Below are 27,947 nucleotides of genomic sequence, written 5' to 3' on the forward strand. Positions count from 1 at the left end.
ATAGTTCAATGGATTCTTTTAAATTTGCTGTGTTTTATTCTAGGGCATAATTGTACGTAACTTATTATGGGACATAATACTATATGTACTAGTTATTGTAAAAAAAATATTCACGACAAATTGTTATGTGCTGAATCAGTTCATGATTTGGCTGGGCTGAAGCTCTGTTCCACTCCTATTTTTAATCAATAATTGTACTTAATGATGAAACAACAACAAATTTTGGCAAAATATTCAGTATTCAGCTGAAGATAAGGAATGAATTTTCACTTAATGTTCAGTATTCAGTGTATCCCTAGTTTTTGGTTTATGCGGTCTTTTAAAAAAAAATTCGAATTTACGGAAAAAAGACACAGGTATAAATTTTACATTTAATGATAATAATAAAAATAAATACAATGTGTACAAGTTAATTACAACTTTTTTCTTTAATTTCCTGATAAATATTTTCCATGAGCATTCAACAGGAGTTGAAAAGAAAGTTATTACTCATTTGATGGCTTCATAATAAGAATATTGAATGCAAAAACTTTGCTCGATATCTTTCCAAAGCTACATCAACATTGGAAAAGGATAGGCGTTACTTGCGAGCGCCAAACTAGAGTGAAAGGTGGGTGGACGAAAGAAAAATAATCTCAATGCATGTTACGCATGTTCATTTTAAGCTATATTTATCTGATATTTTTCTGTTCGTATACAGGAGGGGGGATCTTCAAGGTTTTTTTTTTTTTTCTTGCCATCATTGAATACAAAATGATCATCAATATCTTTTATCTGACTAAAATTTCCATCCCATTTCATTTGTAGAAACGAGAAACCCAACGAGTAGTTCAAGATACCAAAATCAAATGAATATTGGAGGATTTTTTGCAATTAATTTTTAAGCACGTCGAGCTTTGAAGCGTTGAGAAAAACTTCCAAGGGTTTTTTTTTACAGCTTTTAAAAATGGTGCTAATTTCTGTATTATAATTAAGCAGCAAATATTTCCTGATGACCCGAATTTCCTGTAGCCTTCTTGGCTGCGTTCGCCGACATCGACCGGTAGCTTCCGGTCGATAAAAGAACGCAAGCCTTTTCTGCAACCGGCTGCTTGATTAACTGTTACATTCACTGTTATGAGTCCTTCGGCGTGCTCAGTGTAAACAAAACATAAAATTCTTCTATTAAAGTGCTTTTTAAAAAAAATTCCATTGTGGAATTTCCTTTTTCTCTATAGTGTGGTATAGAATACTTGTCGTTAAGTTTTGTATGTTATCTAAAAAGTGGCTAAGCGAAAAGTTAACGCTGTCCTCTCAGTTTACTTTTTAAGTCTGGTGACTCGGAGTAATATGCTTGATTAGTTAAGGTTTTGTTTAATCAAACAGCATAAATTGCATGGACTCTTGTTCTTCTCGGAATCTTCTTCCAATCATATATGGCTAACTTTGTACTCCAAGAAGCCGAAAAAGTTTATATTGTTCATGGTATTCAAGTGAGTATAATTTGCTATGGAGAAAAATCGGAGAAACAATATCTAATATGTCGCATTTTGGTGAAATACTCTTCACTTACTGACTCTCCCTCTTTATTTCAAGTGAATGTGTTTAAAGTATTTGAAAATTGTTTATCCGGCTAAACTAGTCTGCTTTTCGAGTGAGGGGCCCATCGCAATGCAGTTAGGGCCCTCTTTTTGTCTATCACAGAAATATAAAGCATTTATAATGCGCATTTAGGAATCTCCTACGGTGCAGGAAGCCCCTCGTAATCGCGACATGGTAGATCTGTCCCTGCTTGTCGCAGATTTTATTTGAGATCCTCCAGTTTTCTCTCATTTTGTTTGTACTGTTTTAAAGTAAGTTCTAAATTAAAGAATTAACTCCCAGTGATTTATCATTTTATACACTTTCAAATAAAATGTGTTTGAAAAAATAGAATATTTTCTGAGGTGTTTATTTCTTTATAGAGCAATTGCCCTGATAGTGTCATTAAAAATCTGTATTAATTATTTAAAAAAAAAACAGTATGCTTGTATTCATAAATTCATCTTCAACACACAACTTCAGAGCACATCAAAATGGTCATGAAGCACTGAGCTGTACCAGAATATGCTTGGTTTATCACAAAATTCATATATATAACAATTTCTCCTGCTGTTTTGTGAACCAATATCCTTTTCCTATGATGTTTGGAGAAGAAAGTGACTGGAATATTTTGTTTTCTACAAATTTGTATATTTTAGAATTTTATTGATAATTATTTCTTTCAGTGAGTTTTTGAGTATATTTTAAAATATATGACTTCTAGATAAAAATAAAATATTAGTTTAAACTTTTACATTTCTTTATATTTTAAGCCAAGGTTTGCCAATATATATCAGTCGATATATATCATGATATCTATCAGTATATATATCCAATATTTGAAAATACCATGCTATTTTGATATTTTCGATATTTATTTTTTCAACTATATGGTATTTTTAATATAAAAATGATATTAACATAGTAGTAATATTGTTCATTTATTATTAAAAATAACCAAAAAGTTATGCACTATATTTTAATGATGTATTAGTACATCATTAATATAACATTTCTTTTTTTATTTTATATTCATAAAATAATTAGTAAATTTAATTAATGTTAAAAGTGCCTAATTAATTAATAAACGTTGCTCAGAAAAAAAGAAAATGTCTTATGAATGTGCACCGACTAATGCATATTGTTTATTTTTGAATCATATAACTGTAAAATTAGCTAACAGAAGAAAAATGAGTAAAACAGCTAATGCTAAGTTAACTCCATTAAAATTTATAAAAATGTAAAATGAAATATTAGATATGAATAATAAAAAGAAAACTTAATTTATAAATTCTACATATTGTAATGATACTATAAGAAAATAAAGAGTGATTTGAGGATGACTTTACTATTTTGAAGACTTAAATTTGTGCTAATTGAAAATATCGGATAGATATCAAAATATCCGATATATGTCAAAATATCTGATATTTTTGATATTTTTAAAAGTATCATGATATTTTTGAACCCTGATTTAATCCCGTATTTTATATTTGAGGGGGGGGGGAGATTTGTTCTTTCTTTCTTAAATTTCTATAACATGATGTACTTTGTGTACTGCTTAAGTACTATCAAGAAAATGATCAAGCAAAAAACCAGTTTGGATAAGTTGCAATAAAGTTGAAATTCCAAAAAAAAAAAAAGAACAAGCTATGTCAAACAAGATTAAATGTGAACATGAAAATAAGCCAAAAGGGAAGTAACACAGAAAACTATGAGCAATAATGGGTCAAAATATCAAGCATTCCTAAAAGTGCTTTGAAAAACTCAAAAAACTTTAAAATCTAGTAAAAATTTAAAAGTTTATTGCATTAGAAAAAAAAATAATGAATTTATTTTATTCTTTTGTTTATTTCTGTTACATATGTTATATTTTGTTGTATTCAACAGAAGTTGAACTGCCAAGTAAGGTTGGTATTAAAGCCGGGGTTTTTTTTTAAAAACCAAAAAAAAAATTTTTTTTCGGTTTAAACCTGTTTTTTTTTGGTTGAAACCAGGTTTATTTGGTTTTTATTACTATTTGTCAGAAAAACAATTTTATTTTAGAAAAATCATGAAGATTTTATGCATTTATTGTTCATTAATATTTAATATTCATATTTGTACCTAATTTCATTTCTTCATACCTAAGAGATTTAAATGCAATACGTAAATGGGTCTTGTGGTGTAAATAATCAAAGAAATAATTTACTGTGATAGTTTCAGACATTATTAATTACAAATAAACACGAATAAGTTTTTGCAAATTAATTTCCTCATAATCATTGCTATCTACTATAGAGCCATTCCATTTCAGATCAGGCAGGGTCTGTCACATGACCATCACCGATTTTTTTGAAAAAAATACAGTAGTTACTGACAGTTTATCAACAGCGGTTTGTTACTGATATATTATTAAAAGTTAGTAAGATTTTAGTTGTTTCTGATAAAGGGCACCTTTATTGTAGTTATTAGGCATTAATATAACCAGAATTTCAGTTACTGAAATTATTAGAAATTTTTACATGCATGTTATGGGCGATAAGGTCACTTTCAAAAAATCATAAAACATTTTATGGGAAAAAATACGGGATGCGGTGTCTACCCACTTGTTAAGCATTATATGGGGTTCAAATGAGCCAATTTTTAGATTTTTAAAAAATGGGTTTTTTGAGTAAAATCACTTCAAAAATCGCTAATTTTTAAAAAATTTCAAATTTTATTTCCGAGGCTGTATGCATCCAAGAATTATAATAAAATATGTTATGAAACTATCATATAAGGGCTTTAGACTGCCATCTCCGTTTAGTAAAAAAAACTTTTTTTTTCATGGAAAAAAAATCATAAAATCGGTAAAAATGCAGTTTTTTCGCGACAAAAATGATTTTTTTTCTTTATCAAAAAACCTAACTAAACTTTTAAAAACGATGTCTAGAGGATATATGGGTCCTTATTTATTTTTAGAAAAAAGAATTATTCAAATAGGTTAAATACTTTTGAAATAATGTCCATTTGAAATGGAGTGTTTTGCCGTTTTTTCCAAAATGGCGGATTTTGTGCAGAATTTTAATAGGCTGTAACTGAAGAAAAAAAAAATTTCTTACGAAATCCTTTTGGGATATTTCATATGTCCCTTAGTTGTAACTACTGTATTTTTTTCAAAAAAATCGGTGATGGTCATATGACACTTTTCATACCTGCCTGTCTGATTTGAAATGGAATGACTCTATAAATAACAAAGTAAAATTAAAGTCAAGCGTTCCTGAACTTGGAAAGTATTTGCAGTGTCGACAAATGAATCATAAGTCTGATGTACATTATTATACAACTTGAAAAATCAAAAGATCAACGCATATTTTGTTTAAAGATCAAAAAAAAAAAAGTGTTACAAATCATGTAATTTATTTACTTAATGTATCAGTGACAACTGCTATAGAAACTGGACTAGTAGGTTTTAAGAAAATCATTATGTTTTCCATCGTAGACATTATTTTTTCCTGGTTTAATACTTTTAGGAATGCATTTTTTTTTAAACAAAGAAAAGAAAATCATTTTAATTTAAAGCCTCAGTACAAACTTAAATAAAAATACTCTTTTAACATATTTTAATAATGAGGACTGTCATAAAAATTAATGTTTATTGATTTTTCCACTATTCATGCATGAGACTTTTATTATAGGGGCATTCCAAGGTATTTGTGACATAGGGATGTCCGTAACAAAACTTGTTAAAAGGTTAAAATTTTTATATATATTAAAAAAACACATTCCAAAGGACACGCATAGTAATTTTAATCAAAAAGTGCATTTGTTAAAAAATTATAAGTTGTGAAAATGGTGATTGTAGAGTCCGTAACAATAATTAGAAGAAAAGTTTTGTCAAAATTTTTATTTATGCATTTTATATCACTAAATTGAATGTTTTCTAACTTCACCTATGGTGTTACAATATTCTAAAATAAGTTTCATGATTATTTAAACTCGGTATTTTTAACTAATTTTCTAAATTTGGTTACGGACTCTACAAAACGTTACGGACTCTACATTTGGCAACCGTTTCAACACAGCTCTTTCTTTACCAAAATGTTTGAACAGCCTGCACAAGAAAAAAAAAGTAGCCCTTTAAAGGAAATTACAACTTTAAAAAAAAACTTTCAGAAGAATTTTGACTGAACAAGTAAGTGTATAGGGGAAGTCAGGGCACATTGGTCTGGCTCTCTACTTTTCTTCTTTTTTTTATCTCATCATAAAATTCAATTTATAGTTTTATTTTGTACCATGAGCTAAATATTTCTCACCATTCCAGAAAATTTTCAATTCATTACCTTTTCCCCCATTAATACTTTAAGAGAACTTTGTGAAGTGAACCAACCTGCCACAGTCCCGGTGTCCCCACATTACAAAACCAACTTCTATTACAATTTTAATGTTAAATATTATCCAACATTTGTACCAAACAAATGTTTTATGATTAGAAACAAAAACCAAAGTTTAAAGATCAATATAATTAAAATTGACCAACATCTACGGTTACACTTTTTCAACAATCAGCACAATTTGTGTTTTTAGCAACTTCACTATTACTAATATGGGAGTATTGCTTTTTTAATTGTTCTAAAAGTTTTTCTGGGTTTTCTAAAAGTGAAGCAATATACCCCAGGTTCTTGGTCAAAAAAAAGTTGTCCTGATTTTTTCTCTACAAAAAAAAAAAAAAAAACTGCTATTACTTAAGAACTAAAAAAACTTATTTTAAGAGAGGAATTCAATTCATTCTTCATGAAAATCATTTAAAAAAATAAAGTTGCTTAGTTATGAGAGTTCATCAATTAAAAGTAGCACTGCAAAGTAACAGTTTCTGAAATTTGTTCAAAATAACTGTACAATATGATTTCATTATAGGAATTGTAGAACTATAGGCGCTACTTTTTGTTGGTCGTAAATTTAAAAAAAAAAAAAGGTATTAAAATTATCAAGGCTGGTCTAACGAGTCCCAATTTACCCTATTATCTTACGGGATGTTGACTAATCTGGTGATCCCGAATTTCAGTATATTTCCAGTGTGACATTTGAAAAATTTCCAGTATAAAATAAGAGTACATATTGTACAAAAAAAAAGAAAAAAATCACTTTCACGTTAAAACAAAGGAACAAAGTAAGGCATGTCAGATGCCATTTAGTACATTAATATTAGGGCCATTAAACAAAAATATAAGATCTTTCGTCCCATACATGACTGAGACTGATCATACTTTTAATTAATTAAATGCAATTATTTAAACCGGAAATGAACAAAATTTTGTTGCTTAAAAATATATGTGATTCCTGAAGCAAAAAATGTTGCCTTTTTAAACTGAATTAACAGAAAATTGAACTTAACTTTAAAAATGCAATTTAAAAAGTATTGACTTAAAAACATTTTCTTCCTTACATGTCCCCCCCCCCCCTCCAAAAAAAAAAGTTATCCAGAAATTTCGACTTACCGAAGATGATCATTTCAGATAACCAAGGTTCTACTATAAAAGTTGAATTGTTAGTGAAATTTACATTAAAAACCTATCTTTTCTAATATCAAATTCAAGACTGGATAAATCAACTATAACTTGGTCTGTTCCAACAAGAGGCCACCTTCAATCTGGTACCCCCCCCCCCACCCCTAGAGCTTGGGTGCACCTCCCCTAAATATCCCACAGACGTCCCTCCTCCCTAATATCAAAAACCTCTCCCCAAAAATGAGAAAAATACCCCTCAAAACACCCCCTAAAAAACTTCAATGGCACAGTCTGCGGCATGCCCCCTCCCCCAGGTGGGCACCTCTCACATATATAATGAAGAAATAGCCATAACAGTTGATTCTATCATTGTAACTATTGAACAATGAGGTAGTATTGTTGTTGTTTACACTCTATAAACAATAGTTCAAACAATACTCGAACGTGACAAATATGTAGAGTCCGTAACATGTTCATAATCGTGCAGTTGTTTAGTAAATAATTCCATAAAAAATATTTTTTACCTTTTTAAAAAATACTTTGGTACTTAAATGTATTATAGATAAACTGAGACATAGTGGAAAACCTTCATTAGGTAAGAGTAGTTATTACTTTCACAGAAAATTTGAAGATAGTTTAAGCAAAAATTTCCATGTCTTTTTAGTGTAGAGTCCGTAACATACAAATACAAATACAAATGTGACGACCAGCAACAGGCTCTGGGCCCAGCTAGGCTGGTCCTAGTCAATTAATTAGTCCCCAATGAAGATCAATATCCCTCTTAAAGCTATCCACTCCCTTGCTCATTACCGCCTCTTCCGGTAAGCTATTCCAAGTGCCCACGACCCTGCTAAAGTAGTAGTTTTTCCTGATTTCCAAGTTAGCCTGAGATTTAAATAGCTTAAAACAATGACCCCTTGTCCTGCTTTCCCCGCAAAAATTTAATCCATCTATATCTTTAATTTTGATAAATTTTAATAACTGAATCATGTCCCCTCTGACTCTCCTTTGCTCCAGGCTATACATGTTAAGCCTATTAAGTCTGGTATCATAATCTAAATCTGAGAGTCCCCTTACTAATTTAGTTACCCTTCTTTGAACCCTTTCCAATACAAAAATATCTTTTTGTATTGGAAAGGGTTCCCCTTTCCAATACATGCTACATATCTTCCTATATCTTTAGAAATTCAACACAAATCTAAACTTTTTTCAATGTTATGACATAACTACACATAGGACTAATCATTTACAAAAAGTTTTACTTTACTATTTTCAAAATCATGAGTAGGAGGCTTAAACATCCTTATGAAGTGTAGAGTCCGTAACAGCCAAATACCTTGGAATGCCCCTATATTGGGATAAGAAAAAGTTCTTTGAAAGGTAAAAATTTGGCAATATATATTTTTTATAAGAGCACAGAGTTACATGAATGTTTTCTGCTTTCATAATTTTATATTTTCTTTTCTTGCCCTGACTGCATCATCTATCAGGGATGCAAAAAGTGTGCAGGTATAAGCATAATTTTGTAGCTACTCTAAGTGTTCTTGAACTTCTTTAGTTATTTTTTTTTTCTCCTGTCATTTAAATGTTCTAGTAGTAAGATATTTTTAAATTATGCATCGCTTCAATGGTACAAAATCTATCTCAAAAAGTCTTAAGTAATCAATCAAATTAGGTAGTATATGAAGTTTTGGCTGAAATATGCTTTTTGGACTATTTAGGAATGCAAAATACTAAAAAATAATGATAATTAAAAATTATAAAAGAGCTACTTGGATTATTTTTCCCATGTGATTTTTTGCTGCCTTGTTTATGTAAATAGAAAAGCTATATGGATTTCAAAAAAAGAAAATAAATAAAAATAAAAACTAGTTAGCAAACTTGCATTACCTTAAAAAATATAAGTTTCTAAAATTGTTTTATCTGTAATTTATCTATAAAGCTTTGCTAGTTACTTTGCATTAATTACATATAAATAATAGCCGATGAGGAAGTAACACGTGTGTTTCAACAGTGAAACTCACGCCACAGTATGATAATTTGATAATATGTTTTGGTAGTATTTAACATGCAGGGAAATGCTTTATCGTGACAAGGCTGAACTCGATCCGGTGATTAACTGTTTTACTGGTAAGACTCATTTTAGGAGAATAAAGAAACATAAAAATTGGTCAACAATGACCGCTATCTATTGGAGTTAATGTTTAATCCACTGTAATTCGGTTAAACTGCCAAATTTAACTTAAACTTACCAAAATATCACCAAACAGGCAATCGCTGCTTTCAAATGTACATACAAGCAAATTTTCACCCATCATACCATGATGGGCGACCTTCTAGAAAGACCTTCTCTTACTTTGCAGTGTACTATTTGCAATAGTATGTAAAATTTATGAAAACATTCGGGAGAAAACAATGAAATTTTTCAATAAATCCATGGTGTTTTTTTTTTTTTAACCATTTCGTTTAAACCAAACAGCCCTGATGCCAAACAAAACTTGGCTTTATGTTAAGGAACAGTTAACTTTATGGTTAATGATTGTTAACTTTAACTTTATTGTAACTATGTAATGAAGTTTTGTCAAAACTTCAAAGGAAGCAAGGTGAGCGCTTTAAGTAATGAAATAATGAAAGAAAAGAAAGTACAGGTGACATTGAACATTAACATTGAAGGGGCAGGATGCAGTGCCCCCCCCCCCTTTAAAAGGCCTGGAGGAAACACTGAAATTAAATCAAATTCATAGTTGCTTCTGGATCTGAAATTTCAAATTATAAGTTATTAGACAATTAGATCCTTCAGAATACTCGCCGCTTTTTCTACAAACTGAACAAGTCAATGGCACACAGAGCCTTTTCATTTAAAAACCATTTTTTGCTAACTGTGTTCTTAGATAAATTATGTTTTTTTTTTTTTAATTATAAAATTAATTTTATAGCTTGAGAAACTACTTTTTTACTATGAATTAACTTTATATCTGGGAGGTTATTTGTTTAGAATGTACAGTATTTTTGTAAAGTAATGAAGTCCTGCTTTAACAACATGAAAACATTTAACAATTAACTGTTGTGTTACATTTTTCCATTTCTTATAAATTTCAGAAAGGTCATGTGCCCCAGAGATTTTTTGCTGGACATTTTGTTTCATCTATTTAATTTCACTGTCATTATTTTGTTTAAATATGGAGTTATAATGTTATGGAATTTAAAGAGTTAAATTTTAAATTCAAAGGAAAATTTAAGAGGAGATGGAAGAAATAATATGGATTATCGCATGATTGAAATAGAAACTGGTGTAATTCCTAATAGTTGTGGATCAGCTATCATAAAAATTGTAAGTATTGGTTTTTCTTTTTTCTTTTCTTTTTTTTTTTTTCAATGCTATTTAAGTTTCTTATTTTCTGTAAAGGCTCAAAATGTATAAAATAATAGACATAAGACATTGATAACATATTTAAAGAGCCCCATTACCAGTATTGATATCTGTATCAACACACGCAACTGGCACTTTCCATATTAATGGTTTGACTGCCTATGTATCTTACAATACTTGATTCCGTAAAGTGCTCAGACGGCTTCCATACTGCTCTATGTATGCAAATTTTAGTAGGCATTCCAACTTAACACTGCAGATTTTATAATTTTATTCATAAATATTAAAAAATGCTTAGAATAAAGAGAACATGATGGTCAGGCATTGCCTGAGTCTCATTTAAACGATGGCTGGTGTTTTGTTTATATACAATCTCGGTATTTATTGGTGGCGGTTGGGGTACCTGAAGGAATTATACCAAACCCTTATAATTTTTAGGGTGATACATGTTCATGAATGTGCAGCTTTTCTGCACTATTAGGATTTGATTTTAAAAAAAATGTTTTGCCCTACTGTTTATCCATATCTAGTAATGTGTTTCTTATGTCTAAACTATGCATAAGATATAATTAATTTCCCTATTTCATTTGCAGGGGGATACTAAACTTCTAGCAGGTGTTAGTGCAGAAATAAAGGCTCCATTAGCTCAAGCTCCTAATAGAGGTTGGATTGAAGTGTCTATTGAAAGGTAACTTCCAGATTTTTTTTTTTTTTTTTTTTTAGTTGTATTTTAATTGCTGTGAGTTTCTGATTGTAGAACTTCTATTGTCTGAAGCAATTAAAGTTGAGTTTTAGTAGTTTCTAATTTTATTTTATTTTAAGAAAAGTTTTTTTATATTTTATATGTTAACTTATATTTTTATTTTGTTTTCTTTGTGCAGCACACCACATGCTAATTCAGACTTTGAGAAAAAATCTGGATCTGAATTTGGAATTGATGTAACTCAGGTTTTGAATCAAATCTGTAATTATGAAAATCTTGTCAATTTAAGGTCTCTATGTGTTATTCCTGGACAACAAGTAATGGTGTTATACGTTGATATAATGGTGAATTGTTTGTTTTATTTATTTTTTTTTTCCATTTTTAACAAATATTTATATACTGTTGAACTTCGTTTACATTAAATGTCAAAATCCAGGAATTTGCTCATATTAACTGTTATTCATAACAATAATAAGTGATGCTTTGGAGAGAGAAAGAAATACTTTTCTATTGTGTTTAAAAAATAATTACTACTACAGTAAAACCCCTCCAAACGGACACCCTTCTTAAGCGGACAATTTTTAATTCGCCAGTTCCAATGCAAATAACATGATTAAACCCCTATCCTGCAGACACCTCTCTATTGCGGACAAAAAAATTTGTCCCGTTAGTGTCCGCATTAGAGAGATTGTACTGTATTTATCACTGCAAATACACACCTTACAATCTAATATTATTCATACATTCAGAAAAATTCTAACTTCTTTCTTAAAATTGAATGTTTTTATAAGAAAAATTGGAAAGAAAGATGATAATCAACTATTCCGGATCAGGTCGTGATCCTCAATGGAAGATGCATCATTTTATTTCCACGCAAATTGAGATGTCCACAGATAAACAAGGATATGGGCTTTATTCTCTGTACTAGAGAGTCCCAAATATTCCAATTCATGGCACATTTTGAAACATTTGTATTTTCTCACGCACCCTGGTCCATGTCTTTTATGTATATGCATTGATACCGTTGACACTTTACGGCACCCTTCATATCTCTCTGCGGCATCCACTTTCGAAATCCCTGCTTTATACAAACGATTCAGCATTTGCTTCTTGATACATAATAGGCCTTCGACAACTGCACAAAATGATGAATCATTCCTAAAAACAAAAAGAAAAGCATTCAGTTATGAAGCTTTTCAGTGAAGAGATAAGAAATGTTTGTGCATCTTAACTTGGGTTTAGGAGCCAATACAGGATTTCATTTTGGGGAGGGGGGGGGGTCATGGCCAGGGGTGAGAGGAGACTCAAGTAAAAATTTTTTTAAGACACTGAAATTTTCAAAAACTAGGAGAAAGTCCCCCCTTCCTCTACCCTCCCCTGTAAAAAAATCAAAATTTCAGACAAAAATTATTAAAATAACCATTTTAAAGTTTTTTTTTTTAATAGTTTTTCATATTTTAAAATGTGTTGTCAGCCATAAATTTTCGGAAATAGCAACCATAAGATTATATTGTCTCATGTAAGGCTTTTTTTTTAAACTTGGGTTACATTTAATTAAAATAATAATATTTAAAGTAAATCACTTGGTTTGACCTCTGGGATTCACATTGTAAAAGCCGTGAAGGGATAGTATGATATTTCCTGTTCTAACGATGAACTTTGAATTTGTGCTGAAAAAAGTTTTAATCGTGTTCAAATTTAAATAGCAACTTTGAAAAAATTGGGCATCTCAGATCCACAAGTTGAAAAAACATATAGGGCTTTTTGATCTTTGTAGTGGAACCCGAAAGTTGTAGATGGGGGACCTGAAATGAAGGATTGTTTAGCATAAAAGTTGTGATTAAACATTAACTAAGTGACGTAACTAAAACGTTATTGAACATGAAATCTAATAAAATAAACATTAAAATAATAGCTTCTTACGACAGTCTCTGCTCTTTTTTATATTTTATGTACTGATATCTCCATAAAGACATAAAGAAGGTTCATTTCATTCATTATGACACATCTATCTTCTATGCAGAAATATACTATTAAAACATCACTTAAAAATGCGGCGAAAACGTAATTAAAAATTAAGTATTTTATGAATGTGATTTCGGCATTGATCAATACTCACCTACTGATTCTTTTCCCGGTTGTAGAAAAATCAGAGGTGGACGAGAACGTTGCAGTCTCAATGTCTGATATAGGAACTCTAGATATGTTTCCATCGGATTTGGGTTCATCAGTTTATTTTTTTTTAGCTTTGCAAAAAAATACAACAATGTTTTGTCCACCAAAAAACTTCATTGTTTTTATTAAAAGTAGTCCTTTTCTAACAAAACGGGGCTTTTTTTACCAGTTTACGTCTAATAATTTACGGAAACCCTCATTAACGAGGTTTCGCACTAACACGAAACTAAAATTTTACATTTCTTGCACGACACAAAATCCAAATTACTGATTTAAATTAATTAACTATTCACAGCACATTTACAAATAAACTCAGCACGAACAAAAACAAAACTGCCTAAAAATCACAACAGAAAGGAATACTAATTTACAGAGACTTTATATCAAATATAATTACACAATCAAATGTTTTATCAATTGAAGCAATGTCTTACAGCTCTGGAAATATTCCTACTGTCCATTAAATTTGTGCCAAAGAAAACTATCGGGTGGCAGACACTTCTTTGTTTATTCAGTTTACTGGCGCCTGCAAACAGTGCCGTAGAAAGACTGTCTCAATCAAAGCTATATATCAAATGCAAATAACATGTTATATGTCACAAAAAAAAGGGAATTCAAAAATTATTTCTTTTTTCTTATGGTTCCGTTCAAGTTTTTTTTTTTTTTTTCAAGCAATCCTTTTCACTACTCAAATGAAATGAACCTTCGATTACAAAGAAATTTTGCAGATTCCAGGAGGAGGGGCGGAGGTCGCGACCCACATGACCCCCCTTCCATCCCTTCCTTGTATCCACCTCTTCATGTAATGCCCAAAAAATATTGAATAAAAAAAAATTCTTTTTCATATGGTTTCGATTAAGTTTTTTTTTTTTTTTTTTTTTTTTTTTTTTGTTTTGTTTTTTCAAGCGAACATTCAAATACATCCGCAATTTTCGGGGGGGGGTATCTGCTACTGCCTGGGTTCGCCAATATATATCCAATATTTATTTTTTCAACTTCAGTATTTTCAGTATAAAAGTTACATTTATTGTATAGTAATATTGTTCATTAATTATTAAAAATATTCAAAAAATTTTGTACTATATTTTTATGATGTATTAATACATCATTAACATGACAAAGTGATGTAATATTCCTTTTTCCTTTTATATTTATAAAATTATTATTTATGTAACAGTTTTAATACAGAATAAAAGTGCCTGGTTAAATATTAAACATTGTTCAGAAAAAAAAAGAAAATATCTTATGACTGTGCACCAACTAATGCATATTTTTTATTTCTGAACTATATAACTGTAAAAGTAAAGAAAAATGAGTAAAACAGCACATACTTAATTAACTCCATTAAAATTGATAAAAATGTAAAATAAAATATTAAATATAAATAATTAAAGAGACATTAATTTTAAGCCTGTATACTGAAATAATATAAGAAAAGAGTGATTGAAGTTGCAGGTACTATTATAAAGACTTTAGTTTGTGCTAATTGAAAATATCGGATATATATCAAAATATCAGACATTTTCGAAAATATTAGGATATTTTCGAACCCTGATCATAACCAAGACTTTTAATCCAATGTGTGAAATTTTTAATGTAAATACCTAATCACCAAACAAAATTTAATGAACAAATTCCTGTTTTTTTTTTTTTTTTTTTTTTTGAAAACAATTAAATAGTTTTTTATTGAAAAGAAAATATATTAGCTCCATTGTTGGTTTATAATGAAATATACATTGTTTTCAGGTATTAGGTTATGATGGAAATCTCATGGATGCAGCTTCCATTGTTACGAAAGCAGCTTTGTATGACACAAAGTAATTGTTGGATTTTATATTCATTCTTGGTGTTTGTGATTTAATAATTCCTAGTTTTCTCAAAAACTTTTATTTTCCCTTTCCAAGTATCCTAGCGTTTACTTCAAACTGCATTTATGAAGCATTTTTTAAAAATGCTTCATAAATTAGTTATTTTCTAAAATTTACTCGTTTATGTTATGATAATATGCTCGATAAAATGTTCTTAAAATTGGAATAGAAAAAGAACAAAATCGAATTTTCGAAAAGTCACTTTGAGGTGCTCACCCCTATGCTATAAAGTAATTTTGTGCCAAATTTCATGAAAATCAACCGAACGTTCTAGGCGCGACAAAGATTCAGACAAACAGACTTTCAGGTTTATTAGTAAAGATAAAGATTAATAAAAATAGACTAGAGCCAGCTAACTGACTCCTGAGTCTATTGCTTGTTATCTTTTTTGTCTTCACCAAATTGCTTCACCAAAATATGCAAATATGCAGTTCTAGCAACGCACAAGTTGAGACCACAAAGTGAAAAAAAAAAAAAAATGAGACAATTGGCAACTGGTTTTGTACCAATAATTCTTAAAAGTTATAAAAATCAATTTTTATGTATCAAGTACTAAAATGCTATATGAATCCTATTCTCTTTCATGGCCATGACTCCTAAAGTATATAATAAAGCTTTAACCTTTGATAAAAAGATTATGCATTGATATAAGTTTAAATATATTTGAAAATAAAAATTTAACATTTAATTTTTAGACTTCAGTCTTTTATTGTAAAGAAAGATGGCGACAACGAACCTGAAGTAGAATTCACAGATGATGAATATGATGTTTTTTCCGTAGATGTTACAAATCTGCCAGTGCTCGTTACATTATTTAGGGTAATATTATAACTTTATTATTACATCTCTGTTTTTAACAGACTATTAAATATTAAATTTAAAATTTATGTTTGATGTACATTTGTATAAACCTTAAAAGTGTATTTTAAAATGAAGTTATCTATGGAAGCATTGAAAACAGGAAACACTATTTAATTTATAATTGCATATGTTTATTTAGAATGCATTGTGTTCTGCGACTAGTAAAACTTTTGTTGAAAAAACTTTGTTTTAGAAGTGTCATTAAAAAGAAGGATCAATTTATTATAAGATTTTCAAAGTTTTAAAAATATGTTATTTTGTGATTATTATTTGGTGTGAGTTAAATCTAATAAGATTCAATATATTTGACTTAGATCAAAAAAGAAAAACATACATTATATCAAAAACACCAAACATGAAAATAATTATAATTTAAATTTTACAACTCGAAATGATTTTTAAACATTTATTGATTTAAAATGAGTATAGTAGAAGAAAATCTGAATAAATTCAGTTTTAAAATTGTATTGATTTTTAATAACAAAATTGTGTAAAAATAGTAGAAGTTCTAATGTCTAATCTAAGTTGTGGAAGTCTGACCCTCTTGTACACTCAAGTTGTGGTGTAGGTTATTTTCTTGATTCATTCAACTGAAGACCCTGGTAGCACCTAAATGTTATTAATTTTATCATGAAAATTTTTGCTTCTCAGAAAGTTTGGAGTGTTATCATCCATCGCCCGTGTTTTACTCTAGCAACCAAGAAAAAAAGATTTAGTTTAAAATATTTTCACTTGCTGTTACACCTTATGCTTAAGTTCTGAGATCAGTAAATAACTGTTGGTGACTCTAGATACTCAATTTCAATTAGTCTATAATTCAGTTGTTATTCTCTTGAGAAAAAAACACCTCTTTTGATGTTAGTTATTTAATCTATATAAATAAAACAGGGAATATATACAGTCGGACCTCTGTATGTCAAAGTAGCTAATTGCCGCAAAAAAATTCGATGTATAGAAATTTCGATATATGAAAATTATCTTATTTTATCATAAAAATCTCCTAAACATTAAAATTAAAGCAAATTTTTGTGTATGAAACCCTATTTCTAATTTATACGAGCATCAGATTAAATGAAAATTAATAATTAAAAAATTAACAGAAATTACATTTTTGCTCTTTCATACATCTTCATTCTTCGGCAATTCAACTTGATCCGCAACATAAGGAAGATTTTCGTTTCGACAATGTAATCGAGAGAAAAGTAAAAAATTACTCTAACTAACTTGGATGATTTTTACTGAAGCTAAAAAGACTAGGTATGATAATCAACAGAAAAAAGGGATAACGTGAAACTGATTTTACAGTGTTACTGGTTAAAACTAAGATTTGATTTAAACTTAAGGGAATTCAAGAACTCCAGAACGGAACTACGATCTATCTACACACCCCTCAACCCCAGATTATTTATGAGTTTCGAAGCAACCTTTAGTGAACATAATTTTCTTCCGTAACCTTCAGTTTTCATGAGACAAACAGTTAAAAGTGGAAAAAATAATCTACGAATGTCTCGAAAAATATTTCGTTATATATAGATTTTTTCGATATATAGAAACATTTTTTCTATGTAATGAACATAGAAATTTGCTGGGATTTCGATACATAGAAAATTTCGATATGTGAAAGTTCGATGTATGGAGGTTCGACTGTATTTATATCGGTGTATATATGTTCCCTATACAAATCCACAGTTTACTTCAAATCTTGACCAAATTTGGTGGGGAGGAACTTGGGCACCCGAGAAGGAATGTTGGAGGGGGTTCAAATGCGAAAAAAGAACCGAATAGTTCAAATTTAAATTTAAGGACCTGAAAATGGCATTAAATGACTCTTGCTACCCGAAATAATTTTCTGATCAGTTCAAATTTAGCGCCATGTGAAAACTCGCGAAAAATACCCTTAAAATTGATTTAATTCCCTAAAATTTCAAAAAAAAAAACCAAGGCTGTAAAATCACTGGAGTAAAATTTTGAAGCATTTTTAAGCCTAATGGAACTGAATTTCATATTAACTATCGTTTGCGCGATCTCACTTTGAATTAGCGTTCAGAAGGTTGCCACTTTTTTCTTTTCTCAGCTGTGACTAAATAAGATTTTGTTTTTGTTTTGAGGTAAGAATTTCCCCTTTTGATATTTGGTGATTTATCTTTTATATATATATATTTATATATACTGCCAGCAGATGATAATCAAGGATTTTAGTTGTATTTATAGAAGGTTGCGTTTAAATTATTCGAAAATTTTTGATTCGCTGTTTTCTTTCTTTAAGAATGTATATTTTGAAGGAAATTTTACTGTATTTTTTTCTCTAATTGAAGCCTGATGGTTAAACATGCGTCACTTGACGTAACTTTTATTTTCGAGGTAGACCCTGCAAAGCCGGGCAATGCAGCTAGCAACATAAATAATTCAAAGAATTCGTGCGTATTAATAGTAGCCTTGAAAGACTTCTAATTTTCTTTTCTTTAGTCTACATTTTTCTTTCTAGCTAGAAGATTTTATTCTAAATTTTCTTTTAACTAGATTAGAGATATGAGGAATAGTTTTTAGTTAATGAATATTTTTGTAGGAGAAATTAAAATGGGTATTAGTTAGGCAAAGCAATTAGTTATATACTTTCCACATATTAACTCATAAAAAAAATTTAAAATACAATATTTAGTTGAATTATTTCTTATTCATTAAAATAATTATCAAATTCTCGAATTGCTTTTGAATTAAAAATAACACAGTTAACAAATAAAATATCTATCTTTATGTGGAGAAAAAAATATCAAGCCAACATCATTAAATGCTCAAAATAACAATTGCAAATACAGGGATCTCAGGGTTATGAGGAACTTTTTGTTCTATGTATAAACTATTTTATATCTAATACAGATATAGCGGAAGCTTTCTATGAACTTTGTATGGAAGGCATCATAAGTTTCCTTAGCTTGTGTATAGGTCATCCCTCAAATTTTTTCAGTGAAATGTTTAAAAAATTTATATTTTTGGATAAAATCTGATGAAATGTCATTCATTCATAAGCATGAAATACCAAAATGTGTACACTGCTGCTGTAGAAGCAGTATCAGATTCTCAATGAACTGAGATTGATGCATACTTAGATTCTAAACAATAATTTATATTTTAATAACTTTTAATGATTCATTTTAATTTTGTAATGAAAGTAATATAATTTTAAAAGTTGAATGATTCCATGTGAATGGGGTATTTTTCCATGGTAACATATTTAAAAATATATATACTGCTACTTTTTATGGTGGTGAACCCCTCAAACATAACTTTTAAAACATTTTATCTATTATTGCCTGAGATATGGATGGTTAATGAACTTTCATTTTTACCAAACTTCTGCCATCTTGGATTTGGCACTACTGTTAAAATTTGCTATAACTTCAGGAATAATGGTTCATATTCAGTTATTTGTATGATGCTTGGCTATTTATATGAAGAACATAAATCTATGGTTTAAAGATACATTTATTGTATTTTTACAAGTAAAATAAAGAAAAATATAAACTAAATTTAGTCAAATTTGACAGACTAAAAAAAATATATCATCATATTTTTCTCTGAAACTTGGTAGAAACTCTAATCAATGTTTGCCCTTGAAGTGTAAAAAAATCAGGAAGGTAATATTTCTTAACCGTCTCTTAATACGGTTCATACGTATTTAAAAAGCCTTAAAAAACGCATGGCAATTTGCATCAATTAGAGCTAGTTGTAAATGATACAATTTATCAAATAATTGTTTTTTTTTTTTTTACTACTTAAAATTAAAATAATGAAATAAGAAATGAAAACTTTTATTTTTAGAAAGTTTTTCACTAATACACTCAGGAACATTGAAAATAGCTCCCCAATAAGGAAGCATTGGATTGAAGTGAAATTTATTATACAGAATAATACAGGTGAGAGATACACTTGATTCTGAAAATCCAGGCAATTAAACAAATACAGGCTAAGAAATGGGACGAATACAGTACTACTTCAATTGCACGTCGAACCCCCTTTTGCTGCAATACATACCGCAACATGAACCGGCATTCAGTTAAACGTCTGATGTTGTCCTAAGGGCAGATGGACCCCTAAATTTTGAACAGTCACTTCCAAATCTTGCACAGAGAAGCACAGCAGTATCTGGCGTTTCAGCTGATCCCCATACATGCTTTATACAGGACAAGTCGGGGGAGCAACTGGTCATGAAAGAGTCTTAAAAGGACTTGAGAAGTCTTGATAAACTCTAGCTGTATGCGGACAAGCATCATCTTGCTGGAAAATGGCCCCTGAGAGACCATTTAGGAGTGGTCTTACATGTGGTTGTAGAATGTCATTAACATAACGCTGGCTCATTAAGGTTCCAAGTACCACAGCTAGAGTGGACCGGCTATCATAGGTTATGGCACCCCAAGCCATTATGCTTGCTGTTCAGGCAGTGTGTGGTTCAATAGAATAGGTTGGATGGCACCTTTTTCTAGGGCACCTCTACACAAATGCGTGGTTATCATCTGACCCCGAAACGAACTGTGATTTATTACTGAACTCCACCTTTTGCCAGTCAGTGACATCCCACATCGCTCTGGCTTCACCCCAATGTAGATGGAGTTACCTATGTTTTGGTGTTAAAGAGAGTGCATGAAAAGGGCACTTGGAATGCAGATTCACTGCCGCAAGACGTCTGGAAATTGTGCGGGGAACAACTGCTATCCCTACACCTGCTTGTATGGTGGAACAAGCCACGGTGGGATCTATGAGCGCTTGTCGCACAATCCTTCGATCCTCTCTCCTTGTCGTCTTCCTGGTCACTCCAGACCCGGTTTTTTGCACATGGGTACCATGTCATGTCCACTGCCTACAACAGTTTCTAATGGAACACTCCGAACGATCCACATGGGCAGCAACACAACTCGTTGACAAGCTTGCAATTTTGATGCCGATGATCAAACCGCTATCAAACTTGCTTAACTGTAAGAAACGTTTTCTAACTCATCTACCTAGCATTCTTCACTCATTAAGGTTTTCCAACAATCTAGATGTAATTGTAACATTTATAAATCCTAAATTATGCACTGGTTTATATAGCACCTTTTTTCCTATTGCACTGATACTGTAGGGTAAATGGTTATGCTCATTGACACCAAACTTGGATCATTTGCATATCAGATGTCACTCTTCTTACATGCAAAATTTCGAGATTGTACCTTCACCACCATAAGTTTTAATTGTATTTTTTCGAAAAATAATATTCCCATGAAGAAACACCCATGGTTGTCTTCATATGGGATGACCCATTTTCCCCTTTTTTTTCTCTGGTCTATGTATAATTTAACCAGTTCCCCTTTCAACTTTCAAATTTTGTCAAAAATTTATCTTCTTATAATTAAGAATAAATGGTGTGTGCTGTGCATGTCTAATACTATTTATTCTATAAAGATTGGCAGTGAATTCATCGTTGATGCCACTGGAGATGAAGAAGCCTGTAATAAATGCAAATTACTTCTTGCAATATCTTCTGCTGAAATTGTAATGATGAAAGAAATGGGAGGTCCAGGAAGTCTGCATATAGAAAGTATTCATGATGTTATTGAAGTGAGTTTTTCTTTTGGTAACTACTTTTGAAACCTGTAAATGAACATTTTCTTAATTTCAGCCACAAACTTTTAATACAAAAATGGTAAGATCAAAATGATTAAGATACTAATTCACAAAAGTATTGCATATGCAAATTTTGGGTCTGCAAAGAATCTCATCAATATGAAAAAGTAATGAGGCAGCAGTCACAATTTTAGTTATTTTGCTACCTACAGCCTGAAACTTTGAACTTGTTCTGCATTAAAAAATTTCCTAGTAACCCCAAAATATGTGAAAGCAATATTTTGGCTAGTTTGTGCAGCAATAAAATTAATCTGATAGTTTGTTTCTCTGTACTAAGGTGATCACTTAACTTCGTACTGATTAGATGTAAACTGCATTCATAATTTAAACTGCTGCAAAGAGTTTCTGAAATTCTACTTCCTTCTCAAGTATATATCATGCAGAATGAAAATTCAATTTGCTGGCTCTGTGCTGCAGTATATTTCTGTCTCTAGTCACAGGATATAAAGTAATTAGCAATTCTAGAACTACTGGAGAGATTAGACCTTCAATGGTTGAAAGAAAGTACAAGTGTAATTTACTTTATTCAACCAAGTAGTAGAAAAAATCGGCACTAAAAACTTTTTAACTCGGCTAAACCAAAGTATTCAAAGGGAACAGTAAATCTCTCCAGTTATAAATAATTTTTGGTCCCTCCTTTCCTAATGTAGCAGACTAGAAAGTATGTTTTTGACTTTTTCAGCCTTTAACTTTGAGCCTGAAGTAGCATAACATTTGACCTGAAACATTGTGTTCTTAAAAGAAGCAGGTGTGAAATTTTCCAAGGTATTAATGTCATAAGAAGAAAAATTGAACTTTATTTGAACTAAGAACTTTATTCAAAATGCCAAATGACTCCTGTTAATTCTTGGCCTGCAGAACTATGTCTTAGGAATTAATACTGCACAAATTTTAGAAAAATCGCTAATTCCAATGGTTAACAGTATTTTAAACCCTGATTTCTAGCAACAAAATGTGTGTGGTACAAATGCTGTACCATCTCGGGCTCCAAAATTTTAAGAATTTTTTAGAAATGTATATTTTGGTTTTTGATGGAATCAAACTCATAACCTAATTATTATTTTGTACCAGTAGTAACCTGGTCAATTCCCATTACGATTACATGCTGTTATTATTTTGTTTAAACAACCAATAGTCGTCCAAATTCTATGCATTCTCCTGCTATTTGTTTTTTAAGTTTAGATTTTTTTTATTTTTTTTTGGTGATATGCTAAATGATATTGAAAAGTTTTCATAGCATAAACTTGTTTGGATACATAACACCTAACAAGGATCTTCCACTCTTACAATACTCATGCAATATGCATCATTCTTTTTTCGCTTTTAAAGTGAATCGACACATAGCTTTCGTCAATTATAAAACGTGAAATGAAAGGCATGCTTGTGCAGACTGCAATTTTTTTTTTAAATTTACTATTTCTTTTGTATCAAAAGATGAGAAAATCAGAATTTCTATCAATAAGTTTCAAAGAGATTTCAAAATATACTTCAATCAGCAAAAATATACTTCTTCAGATAAATTTAGGGTTGCATTGCATGAGTATTATAAGTGCGGTAGATCATCGTCAGGTGTAACGTAATCCAAACAAATTTATACTATGAAAACTTTTCAATAGTTTTTTTTTTTTTTTTTAAATCTTTCAATGTCGAAAAATATGCAAAATGCCATTAGAAATATTTTTTACACTATTCTTTGAATTATTATTCTTAACATTTAGTACACTTTCAATCAAAAGTGGTTTTTTGTGTGTGGAGGGGGGGGGGTCTGAAACGGAGATTTTCGCACAATTCATTTCCAAAGTGAACAATTTTTTAGCCATTAACTATTAATACAAATCAATTTTTATCCTTTGACAGTTCAGTATTAACTGTTCTGGAAAGATTTTGGACTCTTTTAAGCTTAAAAGGGATTTAAAGTAATAGAAAACTTGTATTTTCTGCAGAACAAACTTTATTTTTTTATTTCAAAGCAACAAAAAACACCCTTCTAACTTTTTTTACATAGCAAGAGAATAATTTAAATGTTCTACAAAAAAATTTTGATGCAGATCGTAGCTAGTACCTTGGAGATATGACTTATTTAATCTCCCAGTTGAAAAAACCTAAAAACTGACTTTAGATAAAGAGTGGCAACACCCAACTATTCAGAGAATACTTTCTGTTGTTCAAACTGAAAGAGAGAAGTATTAGCTTGAAATTGATACCAAATTCTGCTTAATTGGTTGAAAAATAAAGAAATTAGAAAGATTTTCTAAATTCATGCCAAAACAATGTCTCCAAAAAAGATCAAAAATCGAGTTTTTAAAAATTCTCCAAAATGTAATTTTTATTCAAAAAATCTAAAAAAAAATTATTTGAGCTTATCTCATAGATATCTATTTGTAAAAAAATAACGAACAAAATCAGAGAAATGACGGCACAGCCAATTATTTAATTTAGGCGATTTGACGTGGAATGCTCCATATATAATTTTTTTTTCACTAAAACTGCATGAAAGCTGTCCAATCTCTTTCCACACATGTATGCATCCATGTCCTTTAAAATATTTTTAAAAAGTAGTTTCTTTTGCACATTATCTACTGGCTACCATGCATACCTGCATCTATTTCTTTTAAATTACAAAACAAAATATAGTATATTTAGCACATTATCTATCAAATAGTTACTGTTGTTTAGTAAGAAAAGTTAATCTGGTACCAGATGAAGTTTGAACTAATCAAAGGTAACTCATCGACATTGAGTGAAGTCAAATAAAATGCAAATATGTGGTCATAGGTAATGTGTAAATCAACATACATAACAGCAATATGGGGCCCACATCCTTTTTTTTTTAGCCAAAGAAATATTACTTCTGAAAATAAGCTGATTAATAAAGTTAAAAGTAATGTTAATCTATTGCCTCAAAAGAATCAGTGAGCTCTATTTTCAGATAGATGTTGATAAATAATTTCTTTGGTTAATGAAAATTTTGGAACACTTTTAGCTTCTTTTTTAAGGATTATCTGCAAAGATCAGACTAAAAAAGTCTTTAAAAAGTTTGAAGTTTTCTTATATATTCATTTTTTTTTTTTTTCAAGAATTTATTTGTTGGTGCAAGTGGAACCTATTAATTCAAGTATTAAAAATGAGTTTCAGATATTGATGCAAAATGCGAAAATTTAAACAAGGTCTATAAGTTCGGTTGTGTACGTATGTGTGAATAACTTATCAATGTAATGGTTTCTAAATTTGAACTGCTAATCAATTCCAAAAAAGTTTTTTTTTTTTTTTTTTTTTTTTTCCAAAGTAAAAAAGAATCTCACATCTTTATACTAGCATCCTCCCTTCCCCTTCTCTGTTTTTGTAATAATTAGAATCTGTTTATAAATATGTTTTAAAGTTTTTTTCTCTCTTGCTCTCTGTTTACCTTTGAATGTAATAAATATACTAAAGGCATTTTAAAATTTAAATGCTATAGTTGTTGTCAACCATGTAATGCTATGAATGAAAATATGAAAATATTTGAACCATTTGCTATGAAACAACTAAATTAAGATTCAAACTAAGTATGGATTATGATTAATTGTACATTTACCAAAAGTAGTTTTTTTCACACTTTTTAAATGACAATATTGCTTCCAAATTTAGTTTTAAAAATAATTTATGTGCTTTTTTGCTACAAATGTTTTGTATTTGCTTCAAACTGTTTCAAAGTGTAATGACTGTGTACAACATAAAAGATTCTGTTCCAAAACTGTGAGTTCACCTGATACAAAACTGATCCTTCTGATACAAAAATGGTGTTTTTACTGATACAAAACTGTTGGTTTTCAGACAAAATTGACATTTTTGCTGATACAGAAATGAATTTTTGATTTACCATCCCTGTTATTTCAAAGTCTTTTTATACACATTCCACCCCCATGGGGTGGGATGAAATGGGTAGTATTATTTTTAATCAAATTTCAGAGTAAAACATGAATTTATTATTTTTTTCACAAAAAGATATTATTGCAATTAAAGGTATGATGTCCACCATCATTGAGGATTGGCTGACTTAGATTTTTGATGAGCTGTTCTTCTTCAATATCCATTTTTGCATTATTGGGAAAGGTGAAAAAATTTCCCATCAAAGACTCCATCAAACACTTTTTAAGAATTTTTGCAACATAAGCACAAGTATCTAAAGATTCTAGAACTTGAGCAATGAAATACTTTTTAAATTTCATAGCAATGTATCCAACTAGCACCCAATCTCCTGTAGATATTGTACTCAGGCATAAGCTTAGTGGAATGGAAGCTGGATTTCAATTCATTTAGTCAACTCTGGGTTTGTCTAAAGGTTGCAGGGCATGACTCGTATTAGGCGGTAGGTAAATGATAATTTCATTATCTATAGCATACTTTATACTTTCATATGTCAGGTGACTTACATGTCTTATCAGATGCCTTGCGAAAAGTTTAAACCATTCTTCAAAGATTGTGTCTTCCATCCAAACAGATTTAGTGCAACCATAAGCAACTCCTTAAGAAAAGGATTTCAGAATAAAAAACTTTTGATAAAATCAGCTACTTACTTCAGAGAAAAAATTTTAATGAGAAAAAATGTTAATTTCACAATCTATATCATTAAGCTTAATATTATATCCATCCCACTTCACTTTAAAAAATGTAAAATATTTCTTAAAATGTATGGAATTTTTCTTTTCTGATTTTTTCAGTTGACAAAGGAGATTTTCTTAAATGAAAATAACAGTAATAGAATGCTATCTAAGTTCAAACTAAATCCTGAAGACAAAGTTTCAAAGATCTCAGTTAGTTTGGATTTTTACAATGTAACTTTCAAGACGGCTGCCACTAAACTGACTGTTTGCATTCAGTTTTTTGTTGAACCAAAATAAAGTCAAATTATTGTAAATAACAGGAGTGTTTTTTTTTTATTTTTTTTTTTTCAATTGGGTCTTTTTTTCTGCAACTCAAAGATTAATAAACTACCCAGTCCACCTCACATACCCATTCCACCCCACCTGACCCTATGGGCTCTGCCCCTCGCCGCCTGTGGCTTGACTATATTCTTCCAAACTTGGCGCCAAAAACTAAAAATGTTCTGGCCAAGTTTGATGATTGAATTGGCTATTTGGGCCAACTCAGGTGGCAATCAATGGTTTTAAAGGTATGAATATCAAATTGTATCTCTTTTATGTTACATTTTAGGGGGATGAAACACAGAATAGCTATCTCCGAATAACTTTCACCCAATAATACTTGTATCAATCAGCCTAAAAGCCATTGACAGTCCAGAGGAGATTGGGTTGCAGACACACAGACAGATTTTATATTATGTAGATACATAAATTACAGCAATAATAATAAATGTGTTAATAATAATAATTTGCAGTTAAATTAAGAATATCAATCTGTTTTAAATGAAATGTGTCATTAGATAAACAGTATGGTACAGAAAGTGCAGGTTGTTCTGAGCTTGTACCAGATTACTATTAACCGAATTGCACACACTAAAGTTGGATTTAAAGATATCATGATTTTTGCCATCAGTTATAATTAAAAATTTGTTTGTTTTTTTTACAGTATAATATTGTTGACTAACTAACATTAATTTTAAAATTAATACAGTAATAGTTGGATTTTTTTTATTTTTTTTTAAACACATTGATTAAAAATACTAGTAGTTTAAATCAAAGAATTTTTGATTCATTAGTCAAAACATTATCACACATCTTATGTTTCAAGGTTCAGTATGCTCAAACATAAACAAAGATCTTTCATTTATATTATTTTGCAGAGATATCTATCATTTTTACTTTGAAATCTAAAAAGGAAATTTGTATGCTAGTTGGTGTAACAATTAAGCTTTATGAGAAATATTTAAACATTTCTGCTAGAGGTAGTTGGCACCTTATAATTGTTTCTGAGTATGTTGGAACTTACATGTACTATTTCTAATTTGATTTTAATCTTTTAGGTTTCTCAAAACATGGGCTTACAATTACAAAGACAATTAATGGATATTCTGAAATCTGAACGAAACAATGCAGAAAAGGTTATTTTTCTTTGAAAAAAAAATTTTGAATTTGTAAAAATAAATAAACTTTTTTAAAATTTTGTATAATATGTTTAGTTTTTTTGAAAACAATGTACCATTTTAAATACAGAGCCATTAGTGCAATTCCTTGCAAAAGCCTATCACTACCAAGTATTCTGAAATCTGTCGAAGCCAGTGGAGTAACTGGACGATGGTTTAACGGGTAAATCTTGGGTCATAGTGAAGTAAAAAAAGAAATGGA

At 30.0% G+C, this 27,947-nt stretch overlaps 1 protein-coding gene across 1 annotated transcript; it reads left to right on the plus strand.

Moving 5' to 3' along the window:
- Positions 1 to 1,121: 1,121 nt before the first annotated feature.
- Positions 1,122 to 27,763, plus strand: LOC129222186 (exosome complex exonuclease RRP42-like). Its single transcript, XM_054856653.1, has 8 exons — positions 1,122 to 1,472; positions 10,258 to 10,359; positions 10,992 to 11,086; positions 11,280 to 11,445; positions 15,023 to 15,093; positions 15,840 to 15,963; positions 21,442 to 21,597; positions 27,626 to 27,763. The coding sequence occupies exons 1-8, from the start codon at positions 1,416 to 1,418 to the stop codon at positions 27,716 to 27,718; spliced, it is 864 nt and encodes a 287-aa protein (XP_054712628.1). The 5' UTR covers positions 1,122 to 1,415; the 3' UTR covers positions 27,719 to 27,763.
- Positions 27,764 to 27,947: the final 184 nt, after the last annotated feature.

This window comes from Uloborus diversus, chromosome 5, assembly GCF_026930045.1.
Source record: "Uloborus diversus isolate 005 chromosome 5, Udiv.v.3.1, whole genome shotgun sequence".
In the NCBI taxonomy this organism is placed as follows: domain Eukaryota; kingdom Metazoa; phylum Arthropoda; class Arachnida; order Araneae; family Uloboridae; genus Uloborus; species Uloborus diversus.